Below are 18,966 nucleotides of genomic sequence, written 5' to 3' on the forward strand. Positions count from 1 at the left end.
AAAAGGGTTTTCTTTGACAAAAAGAGCATATGACTTAAATCTTTAAAAACGTTATATTGACAGACAGACCTAATGTTGATCTATGGATTTAAAACTTGAATAATAATAAAAATAATAATACTGACTAATGACACATTTTTAATAATTTTTTTTTTTTAACAAAACCCTTTGGGGTCCTTGGGATCAAGCCTGAGTGGAGGCCTAAATGTATATTTGTTATACATATATTGTATTGGTTTTTAAAATAAAAAATATCAAAATGGCCCCCGCTTGCTTTGATTTTTCAGTGTGCGGCCCTAGTGGAAAAAGTTTGGACACCCCTGATCTACCTATACCAGGGGTCGGCAACCCGCGGCTCTAGAGCCGCATGCGGCTATTTAGCGCCGCCCTAGTGGCTCTCAGGAGCTTTTTTAAAAATGTATGAAAAATGGAAAAAGATGAGGAAAAAAAAAAAAAAGTTTTTGTTTTAATATGGTTTCCGTAGGAGGACAAACATGACACAAACCTCCCTAATTGTTATAAAGCACACTGTTTATATTGAACATGCTTCACTGATTTGAGTATTTGGTGAGCGCCGTTTTGTCCTACTAATTTTGGCGGTCCTTGAACTCACCGTAGTTTGTTTACAAGTATAACTTTCTCCGACTTTCTCGGACGTGTTTTATGCCACTTCTTTTTCTGTCTCATTCTGTCCACCAAACTTTTAACATTGTGCATGAATGCACAAAGGTGAGTTTTGTTGATGTTATTGACTTGTGTGGAGTGCTAATCAGACATATTTGGTCACTGCATGACTGCAAGCTAATCGATGCTAACATGCTATTTAGGCTAGCTATATGTACATATTGCAGCATTATGCCTCATTTGTAGCTATATTTGAGCTCATTTAGTTTCCTTTAAGTCATCTTAATTCAATTTATATCTCATGACACACTATCTGTATGTAATATGGCTTTTAATTTTTTGCGGCTCCAGACAGATTTGTTTTTGTATTTTTGGTCCAATATGGCTCTTTCAACATTTTGGGTTGCCGACCCCTGACCTATACTTATCTCTATCTGCCATCTTATTAAAAATTCATATACATATTGGTCAAAAATGTAAACCTGTTCATCTGCACTTTGAGCTTCAACACATTTAGACTACAGGGAATTTAAGGATACTTCTGCGGGGCTGATGTTTTTGGCGGTCCTCAAAATTGCACGTAAGACTTCCCGTACCACCGCTGCGCTGCGAAAAAACAACTGAAGTGGACCTGGTGGTGTGCATCTAAGGTTTCAGCGGCCTGAGGAGCACCAGACGTGGCAGGGTTTTTTTTTTTTTTTCGAAGGAGGTCACTGGATGAGTGCCACGGAGAGTTGAAAATGCGAAAATAGGCAGGAGGCGTCGAGCGTCAATTGCCTCGGCCCTGCAGGACGCTCACCCGCGCGCCGAGGGCCCACGTCATTGGTCCACATCTGAAAGCAGTTACACTCACACCTCTTTCAGTCCGGGGTCGGCCCGGGCCAGAGGGATCACATAGTACAAGAAAATGCGATAATCATTCGAAGCGGAGAGGGAGGAAACTATTGTTTGAAGGCAGCGGTGTACCTTTCACATGTCTGAAAAAAAAAGTGTTTTGGATAGGCTTAGTGGGATTGTAATTTACTTTCACCCTGCAAACCTTTTATGAGGCGCAAATGTTTCTCCGCGTGTGCAGCAAAAAAAATAACTCTGGAATACCTTTGAGAAACATTGATTAACCAAAGTGAAACCGTGACCAAGGCAAATTTCCCCAGTGTCAACATAGCTTTCTTGACTCCGAGCCAACTGGTGATGTCAGCCGTGATAAAAGGCAGGTCGTTCAAGCTGTCTGGGGCTTTGATAGCGGATGGCAACCACAGAGAGCCTGAAAATGTCCCTGATCATATCAAAACAACAGGAAGCAAGCCGTCTTTATCATAATATCAGTGAAGGTCTCTGTAATGGACATGGAATGTAGCTGGAAAACATCAATGGTGCATTGAGCTAGTGGGGGGGGGGGAAAAATGGTTCAAGTTCTTTTTTTCTTTTTTTTTTTACCTCTGGCAAGGACTTTACATTATTTTATCTAAAGTCTCTACTAGTGTTGTCCCGATACCAATATTTTGGTACCGGTACCTGTAACAAAATGTATATCGGTACTTTTCTGTACTTTTCTGTACTTTTCTAAATAAAGGGCACCACAAAAAATGTCATTATTGGCTTTGTTTTAACAAAAAATCTTAGGGTACATTAAACATATGTTTCTTATTGCAAGTTTGTCCTTAAATAAAATAGTGAACATACAAGACAACTTGTCTTTTTAGTAGTTCGTAAACAAACAAAGGCTCCTAATTTAGTCTGGGGGGAGGAGTATATTTATAGCTAGAATTCACTGAAATTCAAGTATTTCTCATATATATATATAATATATATACATATTAGTGCTGCAACAACTAATCGATTAAATCGATTAAAATTGATTATTAAAATAGTTGCCGATTAATCTAGTCATCGATTCGTTGGAACTTTTTTTTTTTTTTTTTTTAAATAAACCTTTATTTATAAACTGCAACATTTACAAACAGCTGAGAAACAATAATCAAAATAAGTATGGTGCCGGTATGCTGTTTTTTTTTCCAATAAAATACTGGATAGGATAGAAATGTAGTTTGTCTCTTTTATCCGATTATTAATCGATTAATCGAAGTAATAATCAACAGATTAATCGATTATCAAAATAATCGTTAGTTGCAGCCCTAATATATATATATATATATATATATATATATATATATATATATATATATATATATATATATATATATATATATATATATATATATATAAATAAAATAAATACTTGAATTTCAGTGTTCATTTATTTACACATATACACACACATAACACTCCTCTACTCATTGTTGTATTTGAAAGTGCAATGCTTTGCAGCCAGTAGCACAGCCTTTGAAGGAGCGTAGGTATGGGCAGCGTCTGTGACATTTAATTTGCAGGAAAGGAGTGAGTTTAGGGTTGAATTGTCCATCCTCGTTCTATTCTCTGTCACTATCTTTCTAACCATGCTGAACACCCTTCTCTGATGATGCATTGGTGTGAGGCACGCACAAAAGTGCCTTCATCAAATGCACCAGAGTCTGGAATCTTCCATCTCTCCCTAGCATTCCCCTTCGAGCTGTCCTGGATGAACTGGAATTCTTGTTTCCAATCATTTTGGAACTTGCAAGCGTACTTTTTCTTCTTACTCGTCGTCGCCATGACTGTCTCTTCTTCGTTCTTCTGCTTCGTCTCTGTTATGTCTTTTTAACATTACTACTTGCCGTAGTTTTGAAGCAATGCATGATGGGAATCCGGATGTTGTGTGTCAGTGTGTCAACGTGCCGGCTGGACTAATTAAGAGCCAATATGTTACTAAATTGCATGTTAATAAGCAACTAATTAATGGTGAATATGTACACTACCGTTCAAAAGTTTGGGGTCACCCAAACAATTTTGTGGAATAGCCTTCATTTCTAAGAACAAGAATAGACTGTCGAGTTTCAGATGAAAGTTCTCTTTTTCTGGCCATTTTGAGCGTTTAATTGACCCCACAAATGTGATGCTCCAGAAACTCAATCTGCTCAAAGGAAGGTCAGTTTTGTAGCTTCTGTAACAAGCTAAACTGTTTTCAGATGTGTGAACATGATTGCATAAGGGTTTTCTAATCATCAATTAGCCTTCTGAGCCAATGAGCAAACACATTGTACCATTAGAACACTGGAGTGATAGTTGCTGGAAATGGGCCTCTATACACCTATGTAGATATTGCACCAAAAACCAGACATTTGCAGCTAGAATAGTCATTTACCACATTAGCAATGTATAGAGTGTATTTCTTTAAAGTTAAGACTAGTTTAAAGTTATCTTCATTGAAAAGTACAGTGCTTTTCCTTCAAAAATAAGGACATTTCAATGTGACCCCAAACTTTTGAACGGTAGTGTATATAATATATAATTTTAGCGGTATCTATCTGCAGCTTATAACTTATATATGAAAAAAATGAAATGTTCTTTAAAAAAAATACTGGGTGTGGCTTATACACCAGTGCAGTTTATAGTCTGGAAAATCTGGAAAAATCTGGTGATATTGAAGGAAAAATACTTCTTAGCTTACCCCCAAAACATTTAGTCGAATATCCCCGATTTAAACTATTAGTGTGTCTAAATAAGCATCATCATTATTGTGAGACGCCAATGCACTTTACTAGTTGGAACTCCAGCTTTCAACGCATGTTTCTGGAAATAAAAAGTCACGAAAAAGTCAAAAAACTAAAGCCAATTCTTTATATGTTGACGTGATCCATGAGTAAGGTGAGGCCATCCATAAGACCAGCTGTAAACAGATAACTTCATTTAAAAAAGAAAAATCCTAAATGTGCCACTGAGAGACACATTTCCCCAACCACATGAGTGCTTCCCCAACGTTCCTCCAGGCCAAAGTCAAAAAACGACACGCCAGCACCCCAGCCCGTCACAGCCAGACTAACCCTGAGCTCTCCGTCAAAGCGAGGTCAGGGGTTCTCTGGGGGTTTTGCGGGGTTGCCTGTCTGACTGATTGACAGCTGGGCCTCACGCTTATAAACTTTAATGGCTCATGTCAGGGTCCTCCAGGGGCCCCCACCTGGCAGGAATGGCAAACACATATATACGCCGACTATGGAGGAGCAGACCTCGTCCACGGTGACTCCCATTCCCAGTTGATGTGACATGAAGACAGACTGGAGGAGGGGGACACAATGGTTCAGAGCCACTATATGGCACTATGGGTCTCCTCGCAGTGACCGGCAAACAAAACGGAGACATTGTGGAAAGCTAAGAGTGAGGAATGTGCGCCGGTATAAACATTCCACGGGGAGGCTGGAACAAAAACAGTGGAACGAGGTGGGATTCCACTTGTTCAGCTAAAAGAAAACGTGCACAAGGCGTCCATTGTTTACTGTTGTGGCCGTGTGCACATGTTACCAGTCACCAAAACCTGTTGATTATGTCATGCTAACTGAGCGAGGTAATGGCGTCTGTTGTGTAAACGCGCCGCTCTTTTCCACTTGGGATGTAGCCGTGCGGCCGAGTTGGGGTGGAGGAGGGGGGGTGAGGTTGAATTGTCGGGGCCGAAAGGGGACAGGTGAGTTTAAGCGTATCTTATTGCAGTGTTTTTCAACCTTTTTTGAGCCAAGGCACATTTTTTGCGTTGAAAAAATTCGGCACAAATCATACAAAAATTAAACTCAGTTGACAGTAAAAAGTTGTTGTCGCAATTGTTGAATATGACTTTAAACCATAACCAAACATGCATCACTATAGCTCTTGTCTCAACGTAGGTGTACTGTCACGACCTGTCACATTATTTTGAGTTTTTTGGTGTTTTCCTGTGTGTAGTGTTTTAGTTCTCGTCTCGCGCTCCTATTTTGGTGGCTTTTCCTCTTTTGTTGGTATTTTCCTGTAGCAGTTTCATGTCTTCCTTGAACGCTATTCCCCGCACCTGCTTTGTTTTCGCAATCAAGACTATTTTGAGTTGTTGCTGTCCTTTGCGGGGACATTGTTGATTGTCATGTCATGTACGGATGTACTTTGTGGACGCCGTCTGCTCCACACGCTGTAAGTCTTTGCTGTCGTCCAGCATTCTGTTTTTGTTTACTTTGCAGCCAGTTCAGTTTTAGTTTCGCTTTGCATAGCCATCCCTAAGCTTCAATTACTTTTCTTAGCAGCACTCGCCTTTTATTTGTTTTTGGTTTAAGTGTTAGATACCTTTTTACCTGCACGCTGCCTCCCGCATTTTGTGATCACGACAAACCATGATCCCGACATCTACAAAGCAATTAGCTACCTGCTGCCACCTACTGCGTTGTTGACAACAGGATGCAGAGATAGGATATGACGTGCAGGTAATATGATACTTTATTAAACAAAACTAAAACTAGTGCAGCTAGGGATAAAATAGGAGTGCACAGAAAGCTAACACCGCTGAGTAGGCAAAACAGAGAGGCAAAGCAGAGCTGCAAGCAAAACAAAAGCAATGATCCAGTCCTGTCCAGAGGCTGGCATATAAATCATTCTGATATGCAACCAGGGAGGAATAAGGAAGCCAGCACCCAGACTAGAAAACAGTGAAAAAAAGAGGCAAACAGGAAATGTAAACCAAAACAAGAGCACTATACAGGAAATAAAATAAAATACAGTAACATAAGTAAACAAAGTCTAAACCTGTCATGACAATAAGTATTGATTTAGAATAAATGTTGTTGCTAAAAATGCAGCATTTCCATTCATTTTTATAAACAAAGCAACAGCAATTATTAGGTTGGTTGGACAATCTCAACCTTGCCGTGTTATAAAACAGTCAAATCATTTTGGGTGGAAATACTGTGTACTGTGTGTATATATATATATATATATATATATATATATATATATATATATATGACAGTATAAACATGCCGATAAGACAATTTAACAAGTGTTCAGACCAAGTGAAGATCCGTCTCTTTAGGGCAGTGTTTTTCAACCTTTTTTGAGCCAAGGCACATTTATTTCATTGACAAAATGCGGAGGCACACCACCAGCAGAAAACATTAAAAAAAACTAAACTCAGCAGCCGATATTGACAGTAAAAAGTGGTTCTCGCAATTGTTGGATATGAATTCAAACCATAACTAAGCATGCATCACTATAGCTCTTGTCTCAAAGTACTGTCACGACCTGTAACATCACGCCGCGACTCAAGAGTTTTTTGGTGTTTTCCTGTGTGTAGTGTTTTAGTTCTTGTCTTTTGGTGGCTTTTCCTGTTTAGTTGGTATTTTTCTGTAGCAGTTTCATTTCTTCCCTGAGCGCTATTCTCCACTCCTGCTTTGTTTTAGCAATCAAGAATATTTAAGTTGTTGCTATCCTTCTTTGTGTGGACATTGTTGATTGTCATGTCATGTACGGATGTACTTTGTGGACACCTTCTCTGCTCCACAGTAAGTCTTTGCTGTCATCCAGCATTCTGTTTTGTGTTCACTTTGTAGCCAGTTCAGTTTTAGTTTCATTCTGCATAGCCGTCCCTAAGCTTCAATGCATTTTTTTAGTGGCACTCGCCTTTTGTTTATTTTTGGTTTAAGCATTAGACACTTTTTGACCTGCACGGAGCCTCCCGCTTCGTCTGCATATTGTGATCACGACAAAGCAAATAGCTACCTGCTGCCACCTACTGATATGGTAGAGTATTGCATGGTTACTCTGTCAAGCTCTAGACAGCACCGACACTCGACAACGGCACATTATTTGCGGATTATAATTACTGGTTTGCAAAAAATATTTTTAACCCAATTAGGTGAAATTACATAATCTCCCACGGCACACCAGACTGTACCAGACTGAAATACATAAATATAATTCACGTCACTTCACTGTCGTACCGCTCTATATTGCCCCAGTATGACGTCAATTTAAGTAAGCGAGCATTCATAAGCTGCTGGTTGCTCATAATAATTGCATGAGGATGCCGTTGAAACAACCAAGATGGTGTAGTGCAAGTAAGCTGTGCTATAAGGTGACAGTCGGCTCATTTCAGGCTTTGCAAAGACAACCGATGGATAGTTTATCGGCAGACTTAATGTTTCTCAGAATGCCATCATTGCTCAGCTGCTTAACCCTTGTGTCAGTGATGTGAGATTGATTGATTGAAACTTTTATTAGTAGATTGCACAGTACAGTACATATTCCGTACAATTGACCACTAAATGGTAACACCCGAATAAGTGTTTCAACTTGTTTAAGTCGGGGTCCACGTAAATCAATTCATGGTATCTGATATCTGTCACCTTTGTGGAAACATTGGTAACAATATTTGGGTTTGCACTGTTTATTGATCTTGATTGTTTTACTATACACACATACACACCGGTCCCCAAACATACTTTTTTCCTCTCAACGGGGTTCCCTGTGTCAAAATATTTGCCCAGGTCTAGTCTACACACTTTGACCACAGGCCCTGTAAGGACGCAGCTCAAATAGTTGTGTTGCATCTACTCATGAATATCTATGTAAGTAAGTATAAGTAATGTTATGTTTGCACTTGTCATTCATATTGATTAGCAATACCAATATTCACCTATATTCACCTATTGCCAATATCCAATAAAGGAGCTGAATGTGGGAAAATAAGTATGGATGGGTTGTACGGTATACCGGTACTAGTATAGTATCGCGGTACTAATGAATCAAAAACGCTACTATACTCTGTTTGAAAAGTACCGGTTCCCGGGCATGACGGCGTGTCGTTTTGCGAGCAGAGGAGCATGTTCGGCAGCGCACAGTCACAGAGTACTTACAAGCAGACACAGTGTGTAGACATAAAAGGGAGAACGGACGCATTTTGGCTTAAAAACTAACGATAAAGGTGAAGCTATAACACTGAAGCGCCCTCAGGAATAGGTGCTTTAAGACATGGCTAGCTATTTAGCGGCTAACGTCCATCCGCAGTCGGCAGTGTTTTAGCTACTTCTAAATCACTATTATTCACCGGTTATAACTTCAAAAAAAGAGCCCACAATTTGTAAACAAATGCAATGTTATTGTCAGAATGTCATACGGTGTCATGACGTGGTTTTCGCAGCTTACTGCGAGGTTTGTTCTCCCGGCATGCAAACGGACTATTCCGGACAAGGCTTGCAGGTAGGAACATATTTATTAATCTAACTACAAAATAACTGGCAAACAACAAAGGCAAGCGTGTCTATCGCACGCGGAAGCTAAGGCGAAAACTTAGCGCAGGAAACATGGAACTATGGACAAAACTCTCTAACTGTGGCATGAAATAAAACAAGACTTACGTAGAGGGTTGCATGGAGCAAACAAATGACGCCAGACTGAGTGAGGCCAGGGCATAGACTAAATAATCTTTTGATTAGTGCCCGGGCAACAGGTGAGCGTCCCGAACACTAACCAGAGGCAGGTGAGTGCAATACGTAACCATGGTGACTAAACAAACTCAAGAGGTGCACAAACAGGAACTAAAAGAGTCCAAAACTAACAGAACATAACAAAAACATGATACGGACCCCGGATCATGACATACGGGAACCTTTTTGAAAGTATTTTACTTAATTGTACAATGTTTATTTACTCAAAACTTGCTAATACTTTCATCTAAAGTCCTGTCAGGGTTTATTTTGAAGGGAAATAAACCACCAGTCGAAGTCTCCTCACTCATAAAGTGCGGGATTAATCTGCGTACATACATGATTAATGCAATATTTTTGTGATTAATGGCATGATTTAATAAAGCATTACATTTGACATTTATACATCTGATCCAGTGGTTCTTAACCTTGGTTCGATCAAACCCTAGGGGTTCGATGAGTAGGGCTCAGGGGTTCGGCGGAGGTCAAGACACACCCGACTCATCGTGTAAATAAAAACTTCTCCCTATCGGCGTATTAAGGATACGGCAACAGCAGAAGTCACACTGATTTGCAGGTGTGTAATTTGTTGTGAGTTTATGCACTGTGTAGGTTTTGTTCTTTGAACAAGGTGATGTTCATGCACGGTTCATTTTGTGCACCAGTAAAAAAACATGGTAACACTTTAGTATGGGGAACATATTCACCATTAATTAGTTGCTTATTAACATGCAAATTAGTAACATATTGGCTCTTAACTAGTCATTTTTAAGTATTTATTAATGCCTTATTCGGCAAGGCCTTATTATAACCCTAACCCTCTAACCCTAACCAAATAACTGTAAATTAAGTCTTTGTTACTTAGAATATTGATTGATTGATTGATTGATTGATTGATTGATTGATTGATTGATTGATTGATTGATTGATTGATTGATTGATTGAAACTTGTATTAGTAGATTGCACAGTACAGTACATATTCCGTACAATTGACCACTAAATGGTAACACCCGAATAAGTTTTTCAACTTGGGGTCCACGTAAATCAATTCATGGTAGTGAATGTTCCCCAAGAGTCCAAAAAACTCTAAATTAAGTCTTTGTTACTTAGAATATGTTCCCCATACTAAAGTGTTACCAAAAACATATAACTTTGTCTTGAATTTGAAAAAAAAAATGTTATTTTTCACTGAAGAAGGGTTCGGTGAATGCGCATATGAAACTGGTGGGGTTCGGTACCTCCAACAAGGTTAAGAACCACTGATCTAATCGTATATATTGTAATGTAAGACATTTTTTGTTTTGTTAATGTAGTTAAACCGGATGTATAGCATACCGCTTTTATTTTGAAGCCGGGAAAGTGTGTGATTGCTTTGGGAAAGTGTCTTGACATGTTTTGATGTTGGATCGACTGTTTGCAATACGGGATCTGAGCCGAGGATGTCGGTGTGGCTTGCGCAGCCCTTTGAGACACTTGTGATTAAGGGCTATATAAATAAACCTTGATTGATTGATTGATATGTCTCACTGTATGGATATCATCATCTCTCCTGATTTATTCATCTACTGGTTACTCTCTGCTGGTTCCAATTAGACGTGTGTTGATGTGCGTGTGTCAACTAAATACTTACCGTAATTTCCGGACTATAAGCCGCACCTGACTATAAGCCGCACCAGCTAAATATAGGTGAAAATACAGATTGCTCCATATATAAGCCGCACCCAACTATAAGCCGCAGGGTTTTGATGTGTAATTACCGTAGTATATAGGGGTTCCTGCTACCACGGAGGGGATTGTCGGGACAGAGATGACTGTTTGGGAACGCAAAGCGTCCCATTTATTAACAATAAATCTTTCAATCATTCAATCAAACTTTCACATCTTTGACATGGCGAACAGCATTCGTGCAGAGTACAAATAATACAACGGTGCAAAGTAATACAAAGTGCTCGCCTGTACGTTATCAAAATAACCAGCCTACCGGTATATGAAAAGTCAGTCTTTAATCATTGTGTCATCGTCTTCCTCCTGCGTACTAAAACCACCGAAATCCTCTTCGTCGGTGTCGGAGAAGAACAGGCCGTAAATAAGCCGCACCGTTGTATAAGCCGCAGAGACCAGATCGAGGGGAAAAAGTAGCGGCTTATAGTCCGGAAATTACGGTAATTATAAATGATACTTATGATATCCAATATATATGTCCGTCCTTCAGTACCATGTCTATTCCTGTGTGCATGATGTAGTTTGGCGTGACACAGCAGGATTAAAGTATCCTTCTCCCTGCACTGCCTCTTCCTTTTTCCCCCCAAACGACCCCTCCCACATGTTATTTGTTCAAATTAAAGGAAATATCCTGACCTGGATGGAAAAAAAAAAAAAAAAGCTTTTGACATTCTCCTCTTCTTTTTGGCTCTAGCACAAGTGTCTTCGTTGTGGGCTTCTGTTGGTTTACATGACATCAGTAAGGGTTATGATTGATTAAAAAAAAAAAAGATATGTGATTGGTTATGCACAACAAAAGTGTGGTGTTTGCAGCCGGCCAAAAGAGGAAATGAAATGATTCCGACTTGGAAAGGCACTTGTGGGGGGAAAAAGGCTGTGTGACCGACAGCTTGGATAGTGTTGTTAGTTTAACTGTGCTCTCTAAAGTGTGTGTTTGAGCGGCCTTAGTATGCTTTGTGTGGGTAGGCAGTTTCCACGAGTATGTGTCCTTGGGGTAGGTCACAGTACAAAGACCGCATTGTAGTTTTTGTCATAAAGCAGTCGGGCTTTTGAGGAGGTGTGAAACTGCAGCCCATTTTTATACTGAGTCAGCAACTTCAGGTTGTTCTCCACCTCTTGACCTGTGGTTTGCACTCAAAGACGACTGGGAGACAACAAGTTAGGGCCTGATCTACAAACCCTGTTTCCATATGAGTTGGGAAATTGTGTTAGATGTAAATATAAACGGAATACAATGATTTCCAAATCATTGTATTCCGTTTATATTTACATCTAACACAATTTCCCAACTCATATGGAAACGGGGTTTGAAGTAAGGCCCCTTCTACACAAAGGTTATCCAGGGTAAATCCCACCTAACCTAATCCGTGTCCACAAACAACAATGCCATCTTTTAAGACCCCCCTCCCCCTTCCGTCCACCGGCGCAACACGACCTAGTACGCATGCGCGAAAAAGTGCGTGCATCATAGTCACCTCTGACCTGGAAGTATATTCTTACCCTGTGTTTCAATGCAGCCAAATTTCTTTTAACAGTAAACCTTGCTTGACTCACCATCAGCAGCTGTTGTAGTGAATCACACCTGAGCCATCATACGTGAATCATATCTTTAATGGACGTGTGAAAGTAAGCAATGTGATAAAGAACATTTTACAACAACAACAGGACACTGTGCTTGTCGGCTGAAATTGGCGGTTGTACTTGACGGCCGCAACCACATCATGGCTTCACAATCATACTTGCCAACCTTGAGACCTCCGAATTCGGGAGATGGGGGTGGGGCGGGGGCGGGGGTGGGGGTGTGGTTGCGGGGGGCGGGGTTGAGGTGCAGGCATCATACCCCTTCCCCTTCGAGCTGTTCTGGATGAAATGAAATTATTTTTTCCAATCATTTTGGAACTTGCAAGCGTATTTCTTCTTCTTACTCATCGTCGCCATGTCTCTTCTTCGTTCTTCTGCTTCGTCTCCTTCTTGTTGTGTCTGCAGTTTTGGACTGAGCTCCAAAAGCCGTAGATGTTATTGTAGCGTCCCGGAAGAGTTAGTGCTGCAAGGGATTCCGGGTATTTGTTCTGTTGTGTTTGTTGTGTTACGGTGCGGATGTTCTCCCGAAATGTGTTTGCCATTCTTGTTTGGTGTGGGTTGACAGTTTGGCGCATATTAGTAACAGTGTTAAAGTTGTTTACACGTCCACCGTCAGTGTGACATGTATGGCTGTTGACCAAGTATGCCTTGCGTTATCATTAAACCAGTTTAAAGGTCATATAACGTGTCAGCATTTCTTGACATCTTTGAGTAAAGACCATTGTTAAACCCGTCCAACGCTACATTATTATGTGATTGGGCCGGTACGCTGTTTATATGGAGGAAAAGCGGACGCCTGGACAGCATGCGGCTGTTAAGGGGTGAAGGTTTCAGGTGAGAGAGGACGTTAAAGGCATTGTCTTTAAGGCACGCCCCCAATATTGTTGTCCGGGTGGAAATCGGGAGAAATTCGGGAGAATGGTTGTCCTGGAAGATTTTAAGGGAGGGGCACTGAAATTCGGGAGTCTCCTGGGAATATCGTGAGGGTTGGCAAGTATGTTCACAATAGTTATGGAGTACAAAACTACATACAACACAGACAATAACTGATAGTCTGCATTGCCAGTCCAAATACATTCGTTCTTTTTCGTAGTATTCCCTTGTCCGCGGGAGCCCGCCTTGTTGTTGTCTCTCCTTCGACAAATGGACAAAGTTTTTCACTAAGTAGAATCACAGCTGACCTGGACATTCGAAAGTTCTCTTGCCGTTCCTCTGACACATCATCATCATCATCATCATCATCATCATCATCGGCGGTCACTCGAAGCGAGTATGACGATCCTCCTGGTAGGGGGGTATCCCTTTATGGAGGATGCCTGTGGGTGACTTTGTATAACGTGGGGAGACTGGTGCACAGACAGTCACCACACGATCCTTGACAGATCTGGGTCAGGGTCCAGTGGCATGGAGTCCAAGACGACTGGGGACCCTTTTCTGCTGCAGCCTTCATCCGCCATCCCAGCCGTTGTGGTAGTTCCATAGGGTTAGCAATCATCCTCCGCCTGTTCCACCGTTGAGGTCTTGGGTTGTTATTTCCCCATAACTGTGCCCACATGGATGTGGGAGTGCCTTCTTCCGCCATCCCAGCCGTTGTGGTGGGTCATACATCTACTGTCTTCCGCCTGCTCCGCCGTTGAGGTGGGCAGTCAGGTACTAGGCATTTGCCAAGGGCCACCTGGGGTAACAGTAGTAAAGGTGTTAACCTCCTAGTGCCCCAAGACCCCATAGAGGAGCCTCCACTGCCGGATGCACTTTAACGTCATGCCTCTGACACGACACACTCAGCGACAAACATATCCCACCAGGCTGCCGTTCTTCCAGGCCTTATCCAAAACCGTCGCTCAACATTGCTTTGTCGCCGTCTGAGATGTGTTGTATTCGAAATAGCTGCAATCGCCCGTTTCCTTCTCTTAGGGTATTCATGTGGGATTTCCACAAGCGCCTGTACATGTAGAAGAAGGAGAAACACGGGCATGTCTGGATGACTCGCCTCCATCTTTCTAGTGGTTGCCGCCGAGTTACTGAACGGGTTGTTATGAAGCTGGCTGTGGCCAGTAGCGAGTGTTGCGATTAGTCTGTTGTACGTGTTTACTAGGCCTATTGCGAGTCGGCTCCCTAAAATTAGCTTCAATGTCGGTTCCTCTGGCCCCAAAAGTACACCTTATTGTAGATGGTTTACTAAACTGTATGTTACGGGTGATGGAGTTCCAAATAACTAAGGTGTGATGGCCGGTTGACTAGATTGTAGGACTAGTTAAAGGGCTAAATCTCTAATGTGCCATAACTGGCTCACCGTAGTTTGTGGGCCGCTTAAGGCTGCTAAGAACCAGGCTAGTTAGCTCACTACGGCTAACGCTAGCAAAGGTGTCAGCTTTTGCTCTGGTTTCTTCTGTGAACCAGGGGTACGCCTTTTGGGTGCGATAGATGACAGTCAGATGGAGCGGAAGCAGTGTAACAGACCTTATAGTAAGGGCTAAGGTTAAGGTTTTCATCTGAGATTAATGCGATCCCTCCACCGCTTTTAAGGGGACGAGCAATATGTGCACCCGTATAGTTAGGAGGAGATGCCTTGTTAAGCGGAAAAAAAATACCAGTGTCTAAAGCTACGAAGTTACTCTGCTCTAACTGACGGACACAGCCTTTTAGCAGGGCCAACCTATCTATGAGAAGGGTGCATTGACAACAGAAAGCCATACTCTTGTTTTTTCTTTCACCGAGTCAAGTTTTTGCTGTCTTTGTAGCGGGGCGCTTCGGACCGGCACTAGCTTAGCTTCGCTATCTTAGAAGCTAGCTAGCTAAAAATGAAGCGGTGAAACAGAGGTAGTGAGTGCTTTGTGAGTTCGATAAGATAACTAAATGTGTTGGAGAAGGGCTAAAAAAGCTTTAAAACAATTAGAAGCACACTGTTAAAAAGATAGTACTTAGCTATGAGCGAGCAGCGTCGAGATTTACCTGTGGTAAACGCAGGTAAATTCAGCCAGCATGGTTTGTCCTCTGTTTGCTGTCTATGTAACAGTGCGATCCTCACGTTCATGTTTTACTATTATATGCTATTTTAAACTTGATATGCGCCCATAACGGAAAGATTGTCCCTGCAATACTAATTACCTTGGCTTTATCGAAAGTTTCGTGGGCGTTTGTTTTGAAGCAAAATCGGGCAAAGATCTCACCCATCTAACTATCATCACATTAGCGTGACACGTGATCACTACCTATGCAATGCACGCTATATATATATATATATATATATATATATATATATATATATATATATATATATATATATATATATATATATATATATATATATATATATATATAGATATATATACATATATATATATATATATATATATATATATATATATATATATATATATATATATATATATATATATATATATATATATATATATATATATATGTATATATATATATGTATATATATGTTATGTCAGGAAAAAGCACAGAGGCTATTTCTCAGGTTTCCCTGCTCTTCAGGATAAAATCCCCTGAAGAGCAGGGAAACCAGGGATGAAATAGCCTTTGTTTTTCCCTGACCTAACGTATATTCCACTCTACCCCTGTATTGAGCATATATAAGGGATAAACCACAGTAACCTCGACTATAAATGTATTGTATATATATATATATATATATATATATATATATATATATATATATATATATATATATATATATATATATATATATATATATATATATATATATATATATATATATATATATATATATATTTATTTATTTTTATTTTTTTATTTTTTTTAAACAATTAACATTTATTAGCACATTTGAAAAGACACACATATACATACCAAAAATCTGTACCATTGAATATCAGCAATTGGTACCCTCTCTGTTTAAATGTAAAAGGTATCCATCCCTTCTTGAAAACTTTAGTTGGAATAGCATCATTCCAGAGTTCCTTAAACTGCAAGATCTAAAAGTTTCTCCACCAAACACTAAGTCACCTTTTGCTTGGAAACCAAATTCACAATTAAATACAAATGGATTTACAAGATTTATGGAATGATTTGTTTGTGTTGATACTTTCTCTCGCTGTTGAAATGCAGCTACTAAAAAATCTACAGTTTATGTCTTTGTAAGCGGGTGAATTTACCTAATTAACTGGGGATAACATATTTATTTCCCCCAGTGTACATTGCCAAGGTTCCCAATCATAAAAGGTATTAATAACTTATGTAAAGCACTGATTGACTCAAATCTATAACACTCTTATATATTTGTTCTGTTTCAGTTGGAACCCATCCCAGATGATGTGTTGCATCAAAGGCCAAACACAAATGCTGTCCACTCAATGGAGAAAGTTGTTGAAGCTCACAGTGAGTCACTTTGTTCCTTCATGTACTTGATTGATTACATGCTCAATCGGCTATTCTACGCCTAAACAAACCAACACAGAGATTCACGTTTTGCTTGTCTTGGTCGCAGGTAAATACTGGTGCTCGCTACAACGCTCTGCCTCCACGCTCGGATGCTCTTTGAGCGAAGCTCTGAGACGCGACGCCGAAGAGGCAGAGACCGTCTCTGCCATGGCTTCGCTGTCTGTCGCTAACAAGAACATCGGAGAGAAGTAGGTGGCACTAGCTGGGAGACACTGTGGCATGTGTATGAAGTATATTTCTATTTTTTTATTATTTCAAGGTGAACTGCACTTTTTTGGAATTTTGCTTATGTATGTTTTTTTAAATATTACATGTTATTATGAATGTGCCTGTTACTACATTACATATATACTTACAGCATGTACAGTTGTGGTCAAAAGTTTACATACACTTGTAAAGAACACAATGTCATGGCTGTCTTGAGTTTCCAATCATTTCTACAACTCTTGTACAGAACTTTCCTCCAGAAGGTTTTAATCTTTGTCCATGTGATGTCAGATGAAACAAAAATGTAGCTGTTTGGCCACAATAACCAGCAATATGGAGGAGAAAGGGTGAGGCCTTTAATCCCAGGAACACCAAACCTACCACCAAGCATGGTGGTGGCAGTATTATGCTCTGGGCCTGTTTTTCTGCCAATGGAACTGGTGCTTTACAGAGAGTAAATGGGACAATGAAAAAGGAGGATTACCTCCAAATTCTTCAGGACAACCTAAAATCATCAGCCCGGAGGTTGGGTCTTGGGCGCAGTTGGGTGTTCCGACAGGACAATGACCCCAATCACACGTCAAAAGTGGTAAAGGAATGGTTAAATCAGGCTACAATTAAGCTTTTACAATGCCCTTCCCAAAGCCCTGACTTCAGCCAATGCTGAAAAAACAAGTCCATGTCAGAAAACCAACAAATTTAGCTGAACTCTACCAATTTTGTCAGGAGGAGTGGTCAAAAATTCAATCAGAAGCTTGCCAGAAGCTTGTGGATGGCTACCAAAAGTGCCTTATTGCAGTGAAACGGGCCAAGGGACATGTAACCTAATATTAACATTGCTGTATGTATACTTTTGGCCCAGCAGATATGGTCACATTTTCAGTAGACCCATAATAAATTCATAAAAGAACCAAACTTCATGAATGTTTTTGTGACCAACAAGTATGTGCTCCAATCACTCTATCACAAAAAAAAAGTTGTAGAAATGATTGGAAACTCAAGACAGCCATGACATTATGTTCTTTACAAGTGTATGTAAAAAACTTTTGACCACGACTGTATACAAAACATTGATGGAGGCTTTTTAGATGTTTTTTTAGAGCGCTTCATAGGCGGAATAGATCGACTCCTATTTGCTCCATTGTTAGCAGACGTTTGTTAGCGTTTATTTATCATTTGAAATGCATTAAAAAAAATTAAAAAAAATGTGTTCTTGTCAAACATAAGGATTGTGACTGAAAAAGTGCAGTTTCCCTTTAAAGTTCACAATGGAAATGAATGTAATTGCTAATGAACGAAGAATTTCTGTTTCTAAAATGTGTCGGTCAACATTAAAAACTTTTGAGGAGCTATTGCTATAGTAATTCTACAGGCCGACTGTTTCCTAGTAAAATACATTACTACTATACACTTCTAATTCAAACAGCACCTGACAGAACCTTGTCATTGTTGTGACCGGGTGAATCTATATAATGTTTATGGAGTTTATTTTTGACAATTTCTGGGGGGGAAAAACAGCGGTGACGACTTCAAGTGTGAACAGGATCAATTGGATGAAGTGTGTAGGCAAAAATAAAGAGTAATAACAATAAATAGATACATTGTTATGTACAATATGTACTTTGCCACCAGGCATTAACACAATTATGTGTCAATATGTCTTCATATGTCCCCTTTAAAGGCCTACTGAAACCCACTACTACCGACCACGCAGTCTGATAGTTTATATATCAATGATGAAATATTAACATTGCAACACATGCCAATACGGCCGGGTTAACTTATAAAGTGCAATTTTAAATTTCCCGGGTAACTTTCGGTTCAAAACGCCTTTGGAGGATGACGTATGCGCGTGACGTCGCGAGGTCAACGGAAGTGTTTGGACCCTATTGGACACAATACACAAAGCTCTGTTTTCTTCGACAAAATTCCACAGTATTCTGGACATCTGTGTTGGTGAATCTTTTGCAATTTGTTTAATGGACAATAAAGACTGCAAATAAGAAAGTTGTAGGTGCGATCGGTGTATTAGCGGCGGACTACAACAACACCAGGAGGTTGTGTTTGAGCTGTATAGCAGACGCACTACGG

At 40.1% G+C, this 18,966-nt stretch overlaps 1 protein-coding gene across 5 annotated transcripts in view; it reads left to right on the forward strand.

Moving 5' to 3' along the window:
* Positions 1-18,966, forward strand: part of hdac4 (histone deacetylase 4) — a 238,771-nt gene that overhangs the window by 212,647 nt on the left and 7,158 nt on the right. For all 5 annotated transcript variants that reach the window (XM_062067611.1, XM_062067614.1, XM_062067612.1 and 2 more), the window contains exons 24-25: positions 16,521-16,605; positions 16,715-16,856. In XM_062067611.1, coding sequence (XP_061923595.1) covers positions 16,521-16,605; positions 16,715-16,856 — 227 coding nt within the window. The remainder of the gene's footprint in view (positions 1-16,520; positions 16,606-16,714; positions 16,857-18,966) is intronic.

This window comes from Entelurus aequoreus, linkage group LG13 (genome assembly GCF_033978785.1).
Source record: "Entelurus aequoreus isolate RoL-2023_Sb linkage group LG13, RoL_Eaeq_v1.1, whole genome shotgun sequence".
Lineage (NCBI taxonomy): Eukaryota > Metazoa > Chordata > Actinopteri > Syngnathiformes > Syngnathidae > Entelurus > Entelurus aequoreus.